General features: G+C 42.9%; 1 protein-coding gene across 1 annotated transcript in view; it reads left to right on the forward strand.

Annotated features, from left to right (window-relative positions):
• The window catches only part of MERTK (MER proto-oncogene, tyrosine kinase), a 106,580-nt gene that overhangs the window by 68,777 nt on the left and 18,305 nt on the right, over positions 1–19,498 (forward strand). Inside the window, exons 8-14 of the mRNA XM_032410468.1 lie at positions 3,164–3,315; positions 8,633–8,786; positions 10,964–11,117; positions 13,322–13,407; positions 14,955–15,050; positions 16,189–16,269; positions 18,735–18,827. Of these exons, the coding sequence (XP_032266359.1) occupies positions 3,164–3,315; positions 8,633–8,786; positions 10,964–11,117; positions 13,322–13,407; positions 14,955–15,050; positions 16,189–16,269; positions 18,735–18,827 (816 nt within the window). The remainder of the gene's footprint in view (positions 1–3,163; positions 3,316–8,632; positions 8,787–10,963; positions 11,118–13,321; positions 13,408–14,954; positions 15,051–16,188; positions 16,270–18,734; positions 18,828–19,498) is intronic.

The following is a 19,498-nucleotide window of genomic DNA, read 5'->3' on the forward strand; positions in this document are numbered from 1 at the left end:
ACTCTAGTGCCAAAACTGTAAAATATCTTTTTCTCTCAAATGATAAAGAAAAGCCTTTGAGAACGGTTTTTATATGCTGTGTTTCATTTTCATTCAGTTCAAAAACACTTTTTCTCACTTCTTCTTTGACCCATTAGTTAATTAGCTATATAACTTAGTTTCCAAATATTTTGGGGTTTTCCAGAAGTCTTTGTATTCCTGATTTTTTATTTCACTCTGTTGGTGCCCAAGAACATAATCTGTATCACTTGAATACTTTTAAATATATTGAGACTCTTTTTATGGCCCAGAACACGTCTTTCCTGATAAATGTATGGTATGCACTTGGAGAGAATGTGTATTCTGCTCTTACTATATGGAGTTTTCTATAAATATCAACTTGGTTGAGTTGGTTGATAGTGTTTTTCAAATTATATTCTTACTGCTTTTCTGCCTACTTCTATCAATTATTTAGAGAGAGACATTGAAATCTGCAGTTACAATTTTGGGTTTATCCATTTCTTTTTGATGCTCTAGCCGGTTTTGCCTTAAACATTCTGAAGGTCTGTTGTTTTATGCATAAATGTTTAATATTACTGTGCTCTCCTAATAATTGGCCACCTTCTCATTATGAGATTGCTTCCTTTATCTTTGGTAGTATTATTTTCTGTGCGATCTACTTTGATATTAATATAGCCATTTTAGCTTTCTTTTGAATATGTGATACATCTTTGATTCCTCCTCCTTTTTAACTTATTTATATCCTTCTATTTAATGGGCAGTGATCTAAGTGTTTTGTTTTGGACACCCCTAAGTGTCAGTATTGGTTTTCTTTCCTCACTTTCCTCACTCACTTTCTCTAGCAAAGAAGTCGCCTGTTTCCCCACCTTTGGAAGGTAAACATGGCCGCCGATGCTCTAGGAGCCAGATGAGGGAGGAGGAGTGAGGCAGAGTCCTCCTCATTCATTGTACAAACTTCCACTTATTTCCCCAGTTGTCTGTCTGGCCTCTCATTGTGCCTTCATCCTGGCAGTGCCCCAAGTCCAAAGGCTTTTCAATTCGGAGACTAAAACAGCATCCTGTCTCCAGGGGGATTTGGAAGGCGTACCTAGGTGTGGGAATAGGTTAGAGGGATCTTGAGGACTAGCTACTTCCCGGTCAAACTTTCAATCTTCCAGTTTCAGGACCTGGGCCCACAGCTTCTGAGCCTCTCCACGTCCTTTGGAGAGAACAGGTTTGCTGAATTAATTATACCTTCTGCATCTCCTTTTCAGCTTTCGAGTATATGTTGACATTTCCTTTCCACTGTTGACTCTGCTGTACCTTATGAGTTTATACTGTTTTAAATTCCTTCCTGTCATCATAGATGGGTTTCAGGAGGAGCAGACATAAAGACATGTTGAGTTGGCCATGTTTATCCATAAATTCTACAACCAATTTGAAACCGTATGGCTCAGTTCATAACACAGCTTTAGCTGTGTGACATTTCCTAAGCAGAAATGAAGGTTAGAGTACACTTTTGTTTTCTTTTTAGGCATATTGGAAATATATAACTTAATCTCCTCTAAATACAACTGTAGGCAATGGTTTGGTATGTATTATTGCGATTGTTTTTATTCTTTCTATATGTATATATAAAACATTTTTTATTTCTAAAATGGATTGTTATTACATACCTTTTTGCAATTTGATTTTTCCCTCCATAAGATATTTTTTCATATCAGTACACATAATCTACCTAATTCTTTTCAGTGGCTGGGTAGTAAGTATTCCATCGGAAAATGTATCGAAATTCATTACATCATAATTATTGACTGAGCATTACATTTATTCCTTTTTATCATTATTATGCTTCAGTAAATGTAATACTACCTAAGGAGAATTTTTTAGATTAAATTCCTAGAAATAAAATACTTGGTCAAAGAGCATATTATTTTCAGTTTTATTTTTAAGATTTATTTATTTGAGAGAGAGAGAGAGAGAGAGAGTGCAAGCGGGGGAGAGGCAGAGGGAGAGGGAGAGAATCACAAGCAGACTCTGCGCTGAGCATGGAGCCTGACGTGGGGCTTGATCTCACGACCCTGACATCATGACCTGAGCGGAAACCAAGAGTCAGACACTTAACCAACTGAGCCCCCATATTATTTTCAATTTTAATAGACATAGTCAAGTTTCTTGCTCCCAAAAAGTAATCTAGTAATGACCTTGACCTGTTTCCCAAATTATTCTGTACATATATAATACATACATACATTTTTTTCAAAGTGCTATAACTTTTATCCTTGTACCCTTGTGAGAGATAACAGACATTTTGACATAAGTGAGTATGTGACTTAAGCAGAGCTTACTATAAACCAGAGAGCGAAAACCAGAGTTAAATTTTACATTTTGACATCCAGGCATTACCATTAATCCTCTGATCTTCAGTAATGAGATGTCTTACATATAATATGCATATATACATTTGTAAAATCTTTTGACTGATTAGCTCAGCTCAGACCTTCAGTAACCTGCCTTTGGACTTTAAAGTGGTGGCTCCCTTCTAAGCTCTGCAGTGTTCCCTGCCGTGTACATCTCACATGACACAGACTTGATCTCCAGTCAGTCTGGTTGACCTTCCACCCCACAGGTTACTGTTGGAGAACGCTGTTCAAGTTGTGTCTGCTTTGTTTCCCCAGGAGGAGTCCATGAGCACCACCCACCTGCTTCCCTGCCTTTCCTTGTCTTTGTGATTTTAGTTTGGAAAGTGCTTACTTTTTAAAAGCTCATGTCATATTTCAGGGGTGCCTAGTGGCGCAGTTGGTTAAGCGGCTGACTGTTGGTTTCAGCTCAGGTCATGATCTCAGGGTCCTGGGATCCAGCCTCTAGTTGGGCTCCACGCTCAGCACCGAGTCTGCTTTAGGATCGTCTCTCTCCCTCTGCCCTTCTCCCCACTTGCTCTCATGTGCTCTCTCTCTTTCTAAAATAAATAAATAAATAAATCTTTGAAAAATAATAAAAACTCATGTAGCATTTCAATGCTCCTTAATTGGAAAGAGGGTGAAAATCTGCTATTAATCCCAGTCTCATTTGAATGCTTTCCATAGAACATTCGAAAACCAAACATTCAGAAACTGAGAAGAGAGAGTACCTCTGTGTACTTTTCTCTGTGGTTCTTCATCTTTCTTTCTTCTTTCTTTTGCAGCCCCCTCAGTAGCACCTTCGAACGTCAGTGTGTTTCTGAATGAATCTAGTCACAAGGTGGACGTCAGATGGATCAAGCCTCCAATTAAGCGGCAGGCTGGGGAACTGCTGGGCTACCGGATATCTCACGTGTGGCAGAGTGCAGACACTTCCGTAAGTCTGCCCTCTGAAGGAGTTCGCTTGTCTCCTTGGGTTTGCTCATTTAATACTGTTGTAGGAGCTTTCGTTTTGTTGTGAGAAGACCAGGAATTATTGATTGAGGCATCTGTCACTGAATAGTTACAAAATCCAGGGAATCCTTGGGGCTCTTCTCACTCACTCACTCGTCCGTTCATTTATGTATTCAGTAAATATGCGTAGGACCCATCTCTGTTATCACCTGATTCGTGCCTTCTGGGAACTTGGGCTCTTGTAGGAAGATAGTTGAGAACTACTGCGATAACCAAAGCAGAAGGTCAAGAAGCTGTATGGCTTAGCAGTCCAGTCATTCATAGCCTCTTGGAAATTCCAGAGGATGCTTTTCTGAAGAAGATTGTCAGGGAAGAACTCCAGCCTCATAGAGAATGGCAAGGGGTAACCAGACTCCAGGGGACAGGGCTAAGTCAGCAACAGGTTGTCTTTATGCAGTTCCACAGAAGTGGGGACGATGCCTGCATATGGGTGGGTAGGCAGCTCCCACACTGGTCTCCTTCCCACTTGGGAAAGGAAGAGAATTGAGGTGACATTGACTTCTTTGTGACACAGAGCATCCTTGGAAAGGCAGGCGCACTGACTCCATCATCAGGACCGTCTCTTTACCACCATCATGCAAAGCCGACTTCTGCCTGATCATCCTGGCCCTGGGGATAGATCAGATTTTAGCATCCTCGTAGCATGTATGTGGGGCATCTCATGAAAGTAGTACAGCTGCTTGGCGGGAGAGGGGGACAGAGTCAACAGCTGCCCCCACGGATGACGTCCAGGCTTTGTTTCAGTCATTTGCAACCTCACGTCATCCAGCTTTTACCGAAACTGCTCTTTTCCCAAAGGACAGTTGGGATTTATTCTTCTTTTCCTAACTCAGTTTACCTATCAGATTCTTAGAAGCAGTAGGTGATGGAATAGAGGAAAAAGAAGAGGGCTTGAAGTCCATGACTTTTTGTGCCTCAGAGTGATAACAGGATGTTGTTTGTACAAGTCAAACCCCTGCTCAGGAGTGTTGCAGCTACGAGAAAAGCCTCTCGTTTCTTGGTCTTTGGTCCTAAGACTTCTGGGGTGCTTATTTGACTAACCGTATTTCCACACTGGCTGAATCAGGGGAATTAAATGCCTCTCTCAGAGACAAGCCCCTTTCACAATGCTAAATTGTGAACAGTCCCTGAACGCTCCCTGAAGGTCCAATCATTGTATTTTGGTTCAGTAGGATTTTATTTTTCTCTGGTTGGCAGAAGATAGTAATTATCAGCAGACACTTGAGAGGGCTAAAAAAAACCAGTTTTGTTTAAAGAGCTGCAGGTCATCCTTTTGACTTCTCCTTCTGGCGTGGGTGAAAGCTGCTTGTTTGGAGGGGACCTCTGGAGCTGAGGCGTGCTGAAGGGCGAGAGTGAGGAAAGCCTCGTGGATGACGCAGCAGAGAGCCTGACACCCTAAATGCCACCCGCGCCCCGCTGCGCTGCGCATGCTTGTTGCCCTTTGTTCAGAACGACCCCCCATGCGGCGAGAACAATACTGCCACAGTCAGGGCTGTGACCTTTCCAGCCGTTACCTCCTTAGAGATGCTGGATCATCCCAGTGAGAACATCATTTGCATTGTACTCATGCTATACTTGGTGCATCATGACGGTCTCGTGACAACAAAAGACTCAGTGGCTCCCTTTCCTTAGGATAACGTTCTCTGAGGCAGCTTAGCTTCGAGCTCATGGGCCGCCACTGGAGGCAAAGAGAACCACTGAAGAAAAGCCAACCCCGGGAGGATCCTAAAACCCCTGCCCGAAGTGAAGTTTGAAATCACCTCTGTCTCCTGAACTCCCTTCATTTTAGGAGGGCAAGAGATAGACACAACTTCATCTCTCAAAACTGTCCTTTCATTTCCATTTTTAGAAAACTCGCACTAAAGGTATATCTTCTTTATGCCAGGCAAGGGAATTGGATATTTTTGGAGATATTCCCAGGGGTTACTCTCACAAGGGCGGTTTTTTTGTATGCAATTTCAGAACTTTCTTAGAAGTGATCTTTGGGTGGGTTATTGTTTATACCTTTGTTATCCCCACTTGTTATGTCACTTTCAGACTAAGAAACTCCTGATATTTACTGTACACACATTTACTATATCTTGATGAAGATATCGACCTCTTTTGGTTCCATTTTTCTTTACATCCCTTGCATTCCAAATCCAAGCTCAAAATCCAAAAGTCAGGAGCAAGTGCTGACGCCCATGGTGGGCCTTTATTCTTAATTACAGTTATGAATTACATTCTTGCAGAGTTAGGAGATATTAAAGTCTTTGGATAACTAGAAACAAATACAGGGCGCCTGGGTGGCTCAGTCGTTAAGCGTCTGCCTTCAGCTCAGGTTGTGATCCCAGGGTCCTGGGATCGAGCCCCGCATCGGGCTCCCTGCTCCGTGGGAAGCCTGCTTCTCCCTCTCCCACTCACCCCTGCTTGTGTTCCCTCTCTCGCTGTGTTTCTCTCTGTCAAATAAATAAATGAAATCTTAAAAAAAAAAAACAAAAACAAAACTAGAAACAAATACCACTGCAGTAGCTCTGACCGACTCTAGTGCCACACAGGAAAAAAAAGAAACCATGTCTCCAAAGATATGCTATTACTTTCCGCAACAGACACGGCCCACATGTTTTCTGTGTAGATAAAGTTGTGATTAGATGTCATATTATAAATCTGATTATTACCTGAAAAGGCTCTTAGATTTTAAGTCCTCATGGTAGAGATGAAAGCTCACGGAATGAGGACCGTGCAGTTAGTCCACGGCGTGTGCCCCAGGACCCGACCACCTCATGCCAGGGAAATGGCCACCCCTTGTGCACTCTGCACCCTGACAGTGAAAGAGAGAATCCCCACAGGGGTGGCTCCTACCCGTGTCTGATTTTAAATGGATTTCTTTGTCAGATTTCAAAATTGAAATTAAAATAAATACTTGGGGATAGGGATATGGTCACATGTATTTAGCATCAATAGACTATGGATAAATTACATCCATTTTTTAAAAACAGGGATCATTTTGGGGGCGTCTGGGTGACTTAGTCTGTTAAGCATCTGACTCTTGATTTCCGCTCAGGTCATGATCTCAGGGTCGTGAGATCGAGCCCCGTGTCGGCCTTCGTGCTGAGTGTAGAGCCTGTTTGAGGTTCTCTCTCTCCCTCTGCTCCTCCCCTCCCCAGTCACACTCAAGCACCCATGCATGCGCTCTCTCTCTCTCTCTCTCTCAAAAAAAAATAAAATAAATAAAAACAGGGATCATTTTTAAACTATCATTTAAGGATATTCTTAGAGAAAATTGTACACCGCTACTAAAATATTTATCATATATCTTTCTAATCACTACTTCAGCATTTAGTATAGGTCCACACCTAAAATGGGACAATTCTTTATGCATTTCCAAAACGTATTACCTGTAAGCAGGGTCTGGCATCATTCCCATACTTTGAGATTCAGAATGATGACAGCAACAGCCACGATGATCACCACTGTTAATGCACTGAAGGAACAGGAGGTGGAAATTTCTAAGTTCCTTCTCTGGGTTTTCATAGTGAGTGATAGGCCCGAAGCGAATAGATATTATCAACTACTATGATGTTTATTTCCAAAAGGATAATTTTGATTTAGGATTTCTCTTCCTCTAGGGATTTAATCCTTTCACAGTTACGCACGTCCTCTACTTTTGAGATAATTCTCACAAATGATGTATTATATTTGAGTCCCAGCAGATGGAAAAGCATGAGGCTGGAAGTGGGCCCAATGGCCCTCGTCAGGCATGACACCTTCTGCACTTTCAGGAGCCGTTAGGTAGTAAACTGTGAGGGAGACATGTTATTTCTCAGCTGCCAGCCGGACTCACTGCAGGGCTCCGTGACTGTGTGGGTTTGGACCATGGAGTTGCTCTACTTGAGGATCCCCCCCCCATTAGAGAATGCCAACAAACTCATAATCAAAACTGGGTTTGCCATAAATAAAATGTTCTATTTCTAAAAAAAAGATATTGCCTGATTATACCAAAAAATTGTTACTTATTATTTTGTTCACTTAATTAATAAAAAAAAAAAATCAGTGACAAATCTCCTTGGCACGCAGTCCAGGGGAATAGAAAAGCCAAAAAATTTTAAAGCCCTATTTTCCCCTTTCATCCCTTGTCTGAAGTTATTTCTGAGTCCTGATGGACACTGCTTATTTGGATTTAGAAAGTCTCTGGGTGGCTGACCCAGGTAGCCCCCTTGGTCACGAATGTTGGGACTGCCCTCTTCCCTAAGGGCTGAGCTGGCCCCACCCCGCACCAGTTAGAAGTGATCAGCCTGAGACAGGGTGATCAGGGAATAAAGCTGCCACCCAAACCAGGCCCCTGCTCCCTGTGATCCGTGATATCTGTGCCCCACCCATGTGGTGTGACATTTCTCTCTTTCTCTCTGTGAAATCAGATCTCCAAAATGCAGAGATTAAAGACAGGTTCCTGGGGCCTGCTTTCGGCCTTCACCAGCCCTCCAGTTCCCATTTGAAAAGCCAGCCCCCAACATAAAATTAGTTTCTTATGCCAGAGGACAGCATCATCAAGGTTTGGAAACAAAGAGGAAATGTTATATAAGCACTCAGGTCTGGTTGGGTTTTGTTTTGTTTTGTTTTGTTTCTTTAAATCATTTTCCCCTATGTTTTCATGGCGCATGTTGCATGGCAGTGGTTATAAAACCAAATAAGTAAAAGTGAAACCAGATTTTCGAAATTTGAGAAAATTGTGCATGTATCACACTGGGAGGGAAAAAAAAAAAAAACAGTGTCCGTGCCCTCCTCAATGTGGATTTTAGCCAGAACTCTTATAATTGCAAGGAACAGGAGCCCATTCCTGCTCAAGGGAAGTTGGCAGGCGGTCAAGCTCAAGGTACAGTGTGGCTCTTGGGCGTTAGGCTGTGGCAGTTCTGAGGCGGGGGGCTCAAGGAGCCAGCCTTGCTCTTGCCATCCGGCTGCCTCTGCGGCATGCTCCTCTCATCCAGAGGCTTCTTTGCTGACCATTCTAAGTGCCATGCCCTCATAGCCTTAGTTGGCCCAGGCCCCGAGGCCTGAGGTGGCTGCCGGCCCATTCTGTGTCCCTGCCCACCTTTTGGTTCTGTTAGCTGTGGCCTGAGCGAGGAAGGGATGTGGTGGAAACACAGCCGCTGCTCCCTGGGGTGTGGGTGGGACGACTTCCCTCAGAGGAACTGTGGGCAAGCAGGCGACGTGCCCCTGGCGCCTCAGGATTTCATTTCCCTTCCTTCCTTTTCTGTCCCCAGAAAGAGCTGTCTGAAGAAGTTGGCCAGAATGGCAGCCGCGCTCAGATTTCTGTTCAAGTCCACAACGCCACGTGCACAGTGAGGATTGCCGCCATCACCAAGGGGGGAGTCGGGCCTTTCAGTGACCCAGTGAAAATGTTCATCCCTGCACACGGTGAGAGCCGGGTTCCTTATCGGCTGATAGAATGTGTCAGGCCCAGCAATGCACAGATGGCCAGACTGACCCGTGGGATGGGCATCTGGTTTAAGAATGAAACACAAAGACTGAAGGAAATTTTGGCGATGATGAAGATAGTTTTTTCATAGAAAGATATGCTAACACACTTCACAGAGCACTGATACCTGTGAGTCCTCCCACTACCATTACTATTGATGGTGGTACTAAGTTACGAGGAGGGTGAGTCCTTTCGGAATACCAAATCTGACTTGACCTATTGAATTTAGTTTCAATGATGTATTCGTGACCAAACGTTGGATAGGCTATGGTAGGGCCAATCCTTAGCTCTCTATAATGGACACTGTTTGTTTATGGCTAGTGTTTGTTTTCTGTGTTTTAAGCAGTACGGTTATTACTCACTCAAGCCTTGCTGACGTGCTTCATGATTGATCGGTACAGAACATGAAGTGTTACCTACAGAAGCTGTCCTTACACGGCATGGGGCTCACTGAGCTAAATGCTCAACCCTGTGTGCCGTCTTCTGCATGTTCCTGGAGTATCCTTTGGCAAGCTGCCCCTGTGATGCCCCATTGGCCCCAGATGCTGTACTTGCTTCCATAGACCAGGGGAGCCCCCTTTGTTCTGACTCTCACTCCCCTGGGTCGCTTGATATTAAACTGCTGTCATAAACTCCATGCACGGGCATCTCTATCAGTGTGATTTTTGCATTTACAAGTTCTTGCCAAATAGGCTCTTTGTACCTGCAGCAGACAGGACTTAGGAGTGGACCACTGAGTTCCTGTCTGTGTGTTCTAGTGACCCTCAAACGTGCTAAAAGGGAGCCATATTACAGTTCCTGCAGCCCATGGGCTCTATACCTAGGGAACATTAGAAACCAGTGATGGCAAGCAAGGAGTGTCTCCCTGGTAGAAATTCAGAGACAATGAGATTCTCATTCTAAGGGCATGGGTTAAAAAAAATCAGAGTTTAAGAAGACAAAGCTTTCATCCTCATACATGGGAAACTCTCCAACATTTTACAAAGCTGTGCTATTCCAGCAATCCTTGCTTTGCACGTTTCGAACATGCACACATTTCAGCTACCACAGTTGGGTTAAATAACACCAGTTCCCCAATGACATGGTCCGAACTTGAGTTACCATCATGTAGTGTGTGTGAGTAATTGCGTGAAGCGTACACTTCGCCACCAGCTGTCCAGACTGCAAACCACTATGTAAATAACAGATGCACGTCATGATCGTGACTGGTCTTGTCACTCGTCTCAAAGTCTCTCGGTGGTTGGACGCCGCACTTCCGTGATTCAAATCACATGCATTTGGAAGATCTACAGCCATGTTGCCTCCTTATCTCCCAGGACACACCCACATGACACTTGATAAAAATAAGTCCTTGAAAGAGGGAGTCAGTGAACAAAGATGAAGTGCGACAAGGATAGGAAGCATGTAAGCGTTGAAGTGAAATTGGAATTGGATATGGAAGACACAGCTGACTGTGGGAATGCAGACACGGCTGCCACGTGACGGACGAGCTCTGCGGCCAGGGAACATGGCGAAGGTGACTTTACAACGTGAGCATAGGGGCCATGCCAAAAAAAAGGAAGACGGCCCCGAGGAAGTTACGCGAGCAAAAATCTTCATATAAAGGAATGCTCAGAGATAGTTCACAGTTTTGAAAGCACAAAGGCTAAAATGTGGGGAACGAATCCAAACCCAGAAAGGAGTATGAAAATTCTCCAGGGTACAGAAAATATAGTCTTGCCATATCATAAGTTATATGACTGGAAGAAGACAGGTACTATTCAAACTACTCTTGATAAGCTTTTTACAAAGAAATACAGTCTTTTAATTCTCAGTATTTCTAGTGTTTTAAATTACAGTAGACCAGATAAATATGAGTTTTGCCATTTTTCTTTCAATTCCTTATACGTTCATAACAGACGTGAAGAGAGTCACCCGTTAATTATTACGATCACTGTGCATGGTCTCAGCCTGCACCATCAGAGTGAGGACTGCCTGCATATGTAGGCCACAGAATATAAAAGGACTAAGTTCTAGAGCTTTTGACTCTCTTCTTTCCCTTTTACAAGCCAGTGTTTCTTATGTATTTTGGATCCCAGGGAAATGTTTTCAACGGATTCTATTGGTTTTTTACTAGGTTGGGTAGATTTTGCCCCCTCATCAACCCCAGCACCTGGCAACACAGATCCTCTGCTCATCATCCTTGGTTGCTTTTGTGGATTTGTTTTGATTGGGTTGGTTTTATATATTTCTCTAATCATCAGAAAAAGAATCCAGGAGACAAAGTTTGGGTAAGTCTCCCCAGTTTAAAATGTTTTGCTCAATGGTCTCATGTGCTTGTTCTGCCAACGGGTAATGCCTTCCTGCTGGCTCAGCTCCTCACACTGTACTCAGCTGGGGGTCCTATCTTGTGTACATCCTGGGGGCAGGCAGCTTCCTTGCTTAGGCCAGTGCAACAGAGACAACCAGCAGTGGAAGCCGGCCTTGAAAGGGGCTCATTTACAGAGAAGAGCATCAATAGGCCTTCAGTACTCAAACTTGGTTGCTGTAAAATGAGGGGTTTTGTTAGAAGTCTTAAAAATAATCCTAATTATTTTTAAAAAACAAATGAAATGTATGTATAGATAAAAATACCAGAAGGAAATTCACCACAAAGATTAGCAATTCTGGATGGTGTTAGTTGGGATGATTCTGTGTTTTCTTTTTTTTTTTTGCTGTATTTTATACATTTTCTGTAATGATCAATGATTTTTCCAATAGAGAAAAACTTTGTATTTTCACATTCCAGTGTAAAAGAGGCACTTGTTCTGATTTTCTATGCATCTGACAGTAGTTAAGTGTCAACAAAGATGTGCAGGTGTGTTAAATCAACCTATGAAAAGAAGGCTATATGTGCAAATTTGTTTCTGACTCAGTTTTCTACTCTAGTGCCTCTGTAGTGAGTTTGGATTTCCATGAAATCCAGTTTATCACTCATGGGGTGGAGGAGGTATTCTGTAAGAGGCAGGTTGTTAACAGCCTGGAATGGGACAGAGTGAGGGAAGGTGAGTGACTGTTTTGGAGGGAGCTGAGCAACCTTTGTTTGTTTCTGCATCTTAGGAATGCTAGTAGAACATTCCATTCAAAAACTTTCCATTGGCATGGAGAGGGGGCTTGAGAGTGGAGGCTTGACTGCCCTTTATTTGTGTCCTTCCTAGTCCTAAGGGTCCGGTACCTTCAGTACTTACTAATTCCATCCTTATAATTTTTATATCTTAGTATGTAAATTCTAAGAATGACTATTTAAAATTTTTTTAAGGTTTTATTTATTTATTTGAGAGAGAGAGAGCACAATTGGGGTGGGAGGGGCAGAGGGAGAGGGAGAAGCAGACTCCCCACTGAGTACGGCTTGATCCCAGGACCCTGAGGTCATGACCTGCGCTGAAGGTAGACACTTAACTGACTGAGCTACTCAGGCACCCCTTAGAATGGCTATTTTAAAGAAATGACAAAATCTGATCTAAATCCTGAACATATAGTTGACTGAAATGCATCCCAGAATCTAGGTGTGGTTTGTAGTCTCACTGTGAAACAGGTGCAGAGAACCTCTGCAGAAGTTGTTAAGAGTAGCTCAGTAATATGTATTAAAGGCCTTCTAGGTGATAACCTGGGATACAAGAGTGAACAAAAGCAGGCACTGATCCTGCCCTCATAGGTGCTCATAGGTGATGGAGAATCAAGCAGTAATCACACAAGTAAATATAAAATGGCAACTGTGTTAAATCCTATATAAAGGGATATGTAAAAGTGTATAACAGGTGAATTTGACTGCATTAAGAAAGTCAGGAAAGGCCTCCCTGCAGAGGTGATCCCTGAACTAAAATCTGAAGAAAGAGCAGGAGTTAATTAGGTGAAAGACAAAAGGAAGAACATTACAACCAGAAAGAGCAGTACATGCAAAGGCCCTGTGGTGACAGGGAGCCTGGCATACAGAGAGGAAGGCACTGGCCTAGAAGACATGATGCTTGGGTTCTAACATTAATTCTGTCACTTAAATGGGACACGGTTATTTTTCTCCCTTTCCTTACTGTTCTCTCTGGAAGTAAGTCAACGTGCACAGCCCACACTTACCAAGGTGAGGAGTTACACTTCCTCCACCTCATTTATGTATTCAGTGATAAACATATCAGTATGGACTAATGGATGTTCATTTTATACTTTGGATTATAATCCAATACTACTTTATTTTACTGCTCAGACTGTTATGGCTTTGACCACTGGGAGCTTCTCAGCTGTTCTGTGTTCTTGAGGGTACTTGGACAGAGTTGCTTTGATTTTGCCAAGCAGGCCTGAAATAGAGCTAAGGAAAGAAACGTATTTCTCCCAGTGGGAAATGTCTTTGTCATAAAAGAGGCGTTTGAACGGACAGCGGCTTGGTGACATCCTTGTGGAATCAGCACTTGTCCTGGCTGCCCTTTTTTTATAGTATGAGATGTCTTTATTTTTATTCACCCAGGAATGCCTTCACAGAGGAGGATTCGGAATTAGTCGTCAATTATATAGCAAAGAAGTCCTTCTGTCGGCGAGCCATCGAACTCACCTGTAAGTTAACGTCCATTTCCTTTTTCTGGCAAAAGTTAAAGTAGTTGAAAGCAAAGAGAGAACAACGAATTAATCAATAGATTTCTAACAAAAGCCAAAGGAGTCGAAGAATGGATATTTTTAATGTGCAAAAGGTCTTCAAAAACCAGAAACCAGCAAGTAGCTAGTCAGACGTTGCCATGTGCTCTGCTGTTGGCTGGTTTACTGGAACTCTCGAGGGGGCCCTGAGGTGAAGTGGCCGGGGTTAAAGACTCCTAACACCACAAACAGGAACTCACCACAGTGATAGGAGATGTGGTTAGAGGTCAGGGATCTAAAGAAGACAGCAAAGCAATTGTGACATAAATCTCTGAGCTTATTTCCCGCTTTTCTGTGGCAACCAACTCAGAGAACAATTTTCCAATGTACTTCTTAACAATTATGGTTTGAGTTTTGCTGAATCGAAATGGAGCCTTCTAGTTTGAAGAGTGAGAATAAAGGGACAGCTGTGTTCTTGAATAATTAAGAAACAGTGTAGAGGGGCGCCTGAGTGGCTCAGTCGGTTAAGCGTCTGCCTTCGGCTCAGGTCATGATCCCAGAGTCCTGGGATCAAGCCCCGCATCGGGGTCCCTGCCCAGCGGGAAGCCTGCTTCTCCCTCTCCCACTCTCCCTGCTTGTGTTCCCTCTCTCGCTGTGTCTCTCTGTGTCAAATAAATAAACAAAATCTTAAAAAAAAAAAAAAAGAAACAGTGTAGAAAGTATGTGCAAATATTATCAAGTTCAAGCTTCTGGATGCTTGCCAAAAACAAAAACAACAACAAAACAAATCTAAGTATGATAGAAAATAGGCCGCTATGAAACAAAAACTGGTTCGAGGTAGAATGTTTTTTATTTTTATTTTTTTACTTTTCTTAACTATGGCACAAACTGAATCATTTGCCAAAGAGTTATTGAATTGGTTAATTCCTCTTATTGATAACACTTATTGTCAGTGCTGCATATTGATACCTTATTATAGAAGATCTTATTCTCCACTTTCCCGCAAGTACTGAATTTAGCCCTTTTTATGTCATTATAATGAGGATGGTAGCTTGTTCTCTCCGTGTTTCCTGCGGTTACTGGCCCTCCTTCCCTAGGACAGGGGAGGTAAGCCGATGGCTCTTTTATATACTATAGTTAGGGATAAAAGAGCAAATACTGCACTCGAAAGTACCTACTGACTATCTTCCTTATTCCTTTAAATCAAGGGCAACCCCCCGCCCCCCCCCCCCCCCCCCACAAATCTGATTGCTGGTCGCTACTACTGTGTGGTGGGAAGAGAAATGTGGTACTGATTTTTATAATCCTTCAGAATTAATCTTGCCCTGAAGAATTCATTTTCCTCATTTTAATCATAGTAGAATTAAGGGTGATATTTTATTATAGACTTTTTGTGGGGGAGAGCCATGGGTACAAAATGGAGAAGATGTTTAACTCTTTGATAGGGCTATATATATCATTTTAATTCTATTCAAATGAAAGAGAGCACACTGACAACTCTTAATCCATACTCTATCCCTCCGTTATAGTGCGTAGCTTGGGAGTCAGCGAGGAACTGCAAAATAAACTAGAAGATGTTGTGATTGACAGGAATCTATTAATTCTTGGAAAAATCCTGGGTGAAGGTGAGCAGTTTATTTCTTTTTAAATGTGAGGTAAGAAGGTAAGCCGTTTACAGTATTTTTTTATATGTATATTTATTATGTAAAGTACCATTTTGTGACTTTAAGTTACAATACAAACAGTTCTATTTTACAATTTGGTTCTTGAAACTCCAATTTGGCATATGAAAAGCACCTCTACAGTGCCTTGCACAGACAGTAGGCCCTTGAAAAATATTAATTCCCTTCCTTCATTGAAAAGCACGCAATCCAGGGACGCCTGGGTGGCTCAGTCGTTAAGCGTCTGCCTTCGGCTCAGATCATGATCCCAGGGTTCTGGGATTGGGCCCCACATCGGGCTCCCTGCTCAGTGGGAAGCCTGCTTCTCCCTCTCCCACTCCCCCTGCTTGTGTTCCCTCTCTCGCTGTGTCTCTCTCTGTTAAATAAATAAAATCTTAAAAAAAAAAAAAAGAAAAGCACGCAATCCATTGGTCAGTTTCCTATATACTCTAAATACCTCTAAGTCTTAAGTTTACTGTTTTGGGCACTTTCCTAATTAGTTAAATAGGAACAAAAGTGAAAATACATATTTAATTTGTCGAACTGATACTAGGATGAATGATAATGATATTAAGAATTTCTACTTTATAGGGGCGCCTGGGTGGCTCAGTCGTTAAGCGTCTGACTTCGGCTCAGGTCATGATCCCAGGGTCCTGGGATCAAGCCCCTCATCGGGCTCCCTGCTCAGCGGGAAGCCTGCTTCTCCCTCTCTCACTCCCCCTGCTTGTGTTCCCTCTCTCGCTGTGTCTCTGTCTGTCAAATAAATAAATAAAATCGTTTTAAAAAAAAGAATTTCTACTTTATGAATGTCAATAACATTTGCCATGTTGTTCTGTAAGTGTCTTGGATCAGTTATAATGCTTAATAAAATGATGGGCTGAGCCGAGCCTGAGCCAAGCAAGCTTGTGACAAGCAGGAGGCTAGTGCGTGACCTGTGTCCCTGGTGTACGAGCATGGGTGGCCCCAGCAGGCCCTGCCCACCTGCTACATACTGGTCACTCTCCGGCCACATAAAAACAGCAGCTGGGGAACTGTAGCGTTTCTGTGGTCAGGGGAGATTCTGCACAATGTTGTCTTATATAGATGTTGTCTTACTTCACAGGAGAGTTTGGGTCTGTGATGGAAGGAAACCTTAAGCAGCAAGATGGGACCTCTCAGAAAGTGGCCGTGAAGACCATGAAGTGTGAGTTATCACTGATGAAACCCCTTCCAGCCGGGGTGGGCAGTTGGGTCAGTAACCTGGTGCTCTGTAGGGCCAGTGAGGGGGTTCATGTGTCATGCTCTCAGTCACTGATGGGTCAGAAGGCCATCCAGAACCCCGTGTGGTCACAGAGGGAAAGTGACCGTTAGGAGCTCTGCATATCTGCGTGGTATATTCTTTACACTCGAGGAAGTTATGTTCCTTATTTATACCACACCTCCCTCTCTGTCTCGTTCTCTCTCTCTCTCTCTCTCTCCCCCCCTTCCCTCCTCACTCTCACCTAGTAAAGTGAATGACTCCAAAATAAATCATGAATTTCTGAGACAAGGCTGATCTGGTAGCAGCCTCTGACCCCAGGGGTTGGCCTGGCTGATCTGGCCAGCTCGGTGGGATCACTTCCTCACTTGAGGATGGTTCCATAGTCCTCAGGAAGTTGTGGGCTGCCTGGAAGGTACATTTCCCAGAGAGAGGAGAGATATTTATGAAGATATGAAGAACAGTGATCCCAAGCTGGAACCTCCAAGCAAGCTGGGAAGAGAGCCTGCAGCCGGGTCAGAAAGGGCCTTATAAGTCGTCACAAAGAATCTGCTTTTTATCCCACGAGTAGGAGAACACCAGTAAGAGTCTTAAGCAAATGAGGAACAAAAGCAGATCACATTCTAGAAAGTTCACTTTGGTGGCAGTGTAGAGGAGAATGAATTACAGCATTGACAAAAGTAAAGACAGATGCTATTTGGGGCACTCCAGAATCTGTGCAGATGTCTATCTCGATAAGGAAACTAGGCTCAGAGACGGGGTGACTTGTCGAAGTCAGACAGCTTAAAAGGGAGAAGGTTGTGCTGGACTTTTTCATCACCACGCATTGGCCAGGCTGCAGTGGCAGAACATGATCGCACATTCAGCACTCTTCCTGCCCTTTGCATTATTTTATTTGAACCTGGTCCATGTGAAGGCTCTTTCCATTGTCCCCATTTACCAGTGGAAGGTTTGGGGGGGACCTTGTAAAAGGGGCTAGGCCTGGAATCTGTTTCTTCTCTGGCCTTGGCCATGCTCTTCTTTGAATTAGAATCACTTGCCTAAGAATTGTATCTATGCTAATTATCAAAGATTGAAAGAACAGTCTCTGGCCTCTGCATCCCAGGGTCATCCACGTTTGCCTAGGATGTTGGTCCCTTGGGGCGGGTGGGGTGGAGTTTGCGGGCATACCCTACCCTTTCTGTTCCACCCACCTAGCTGTCTTAGCAAAGATAATAGGTGAGGGCAAAGGTAGCAGACATTTTGCAGGTCTATATGATTTTTTTTTTACTTTTCTTAAATTTGCTTTAATAAGAAGATTAATATGTACAAAGCCCATAGAATGTCCAGACCCTATGCTATATGCATGCACATGTGATTTCAGTCAATACTTAGTGTTAAAGTAAATTCCCTAAGGCATGCCTGGCTTTATGTTTGTTTTTCTTTGTTTTTCCTCGTTTCTTTGTTTCTAAAATACACATAACCTAAAATATACCATCCTAACCATTTTTAAGAGCATAGTTCAGTGGCATTGAGTTCATTCACACTGTTGTGCAACCATCACCACCATCAACTTCCAGGATTTTTTTCATCTTGCAAAACTGAAACTCCATATGCATTAAACAACTTCCCATGTCCTCTGCCCCCGCTTGCCCCTGGCTACCACCATCCCCCTTTCAGTCTCTATGAAATTGGCTTCTCTAATTACCTCGTAAAAGTGGAATTACACAGTACTTATCCTCTTGTGACTGGCTTGCTTCCCCCAACATAATATAGAATTTTAGATGTCTCTCTCAAGTTGGTTTAATCCCAAGATGGTATGGTGTGGAAGTTAGAAAAGTATATCCAGTCCACAAGGCATGATTCAGCAACCAGCCTTGCAAGATAGAGAGAAACATGTGTTCTTGCTTTTTTTAAGGCAAAAATAATCGCAACAGATCAGTTACATTTGACTTTCAGGGTTTTTTGTTTTTTTTTTTAAGGAATATACTTTAATTTTTAGAGGAGTTTTAGGTTTCTGGAAAAATTGGGCAGAAAATACAGAGTTCCCATATGCCCCTGTTCCCTATCATTAACGTCTTGCGTCCATGTGGGGCATCTTCTACAACTGATACATCAGTAACCCATGTGATACGTTATTAACTGAAGTCCATAGGTTATATTAGCTTTCACCTTGTATTGAATATTCTATGGGTTTTGACAAATACGGTGTCCTATGTGCACCATTACAGTATCATGTGGAAGTTTCCCTGCCTTACATTCTCCTGTGTGCCATCTATTCATCCCTCCCCACCCACCCATGCCTGACGACCACTCATCTGTTTATTGTTGCTGTAGTTTTGCCTTTTCCTGATTTTACTTTCAGAGAACAAAATTGCTCTTACCTCCTGAGTAAATTATCGGTGCCTACCATTTTCCATCCTCTCTTTTAGTGGACAACTTTTCTCAGCGAGAGATTGAGGAGTTCCTCAGTGAGGCCGCGTGCATGAAAGACTTCAACCACCCCAACGTCATCCGACTCCTAGGTACCTCAGAGAAATACGGGACTTGGGGGGACAGCGGGGCTTGGCTAATCCACTCCGCACCAAAGGAAAAGTCTCTGGGGCAGATAAGTTTATATTTTGTATGACCCCACAGTAATTGGTAACATTGAGTTTTTCACCCCAAAGATTTCTTACAGTTACATTTTCTGAAGCTGATGGTAAAAATGGGCCTGCATTTCCTGGACACCCCAAGGGCCAGGAACATTTAGTGTCCACAGAGTTCTAAGTGACTGTGGGTGAAAACGGGGGCCTGCACGTTACTCCAAGGCAAGACAAAAGCTTATGTTAAACTATGTTATAATTTTTATTGATTTAAGGTTATCCATGAATCAAATACCAGTAGGGTAAAGCTGTCAAAGTAGATACATTCCATAGATCATCTTTGAGAAACAATTTATTAACGTATTTTCAAGTACTGATTTCCTAGGATCATGGGACATGATTTAATAGAATTTGGTTTGTGGCCCTGTAGCTATCAAGAGGTTACTATGTAAGTGCCACAATTCCAACACAGAAGAGCGACCTAAGCATAATTGAATATTCTGCTGACTTCTTTTTTTTCTGTCCTGTGTCTTGATAAGTGCTCAATTCTTTGGGGAACTTTCAAAGTTTTATTAACGATCAAAGCTGCAGAGAGATGTGAAAAAATAATG

Source organism: Phoca vitulina, unplaced genomic scaffold (genome assembly GCF_004348235.1).
Source record: "Phoca vitulina isolate PV1807 unplaced genomic scaffold, GSC_HSeal_1.0 scaffold12, whole genome shotgun sequence".
In the NCBI taxonomy this organism is placed as follows: Eukaryota; Metazoa; Chordata; class Mammalia; order Carnivora; family Phocidae; genus Phoca; species Phoca vitulina.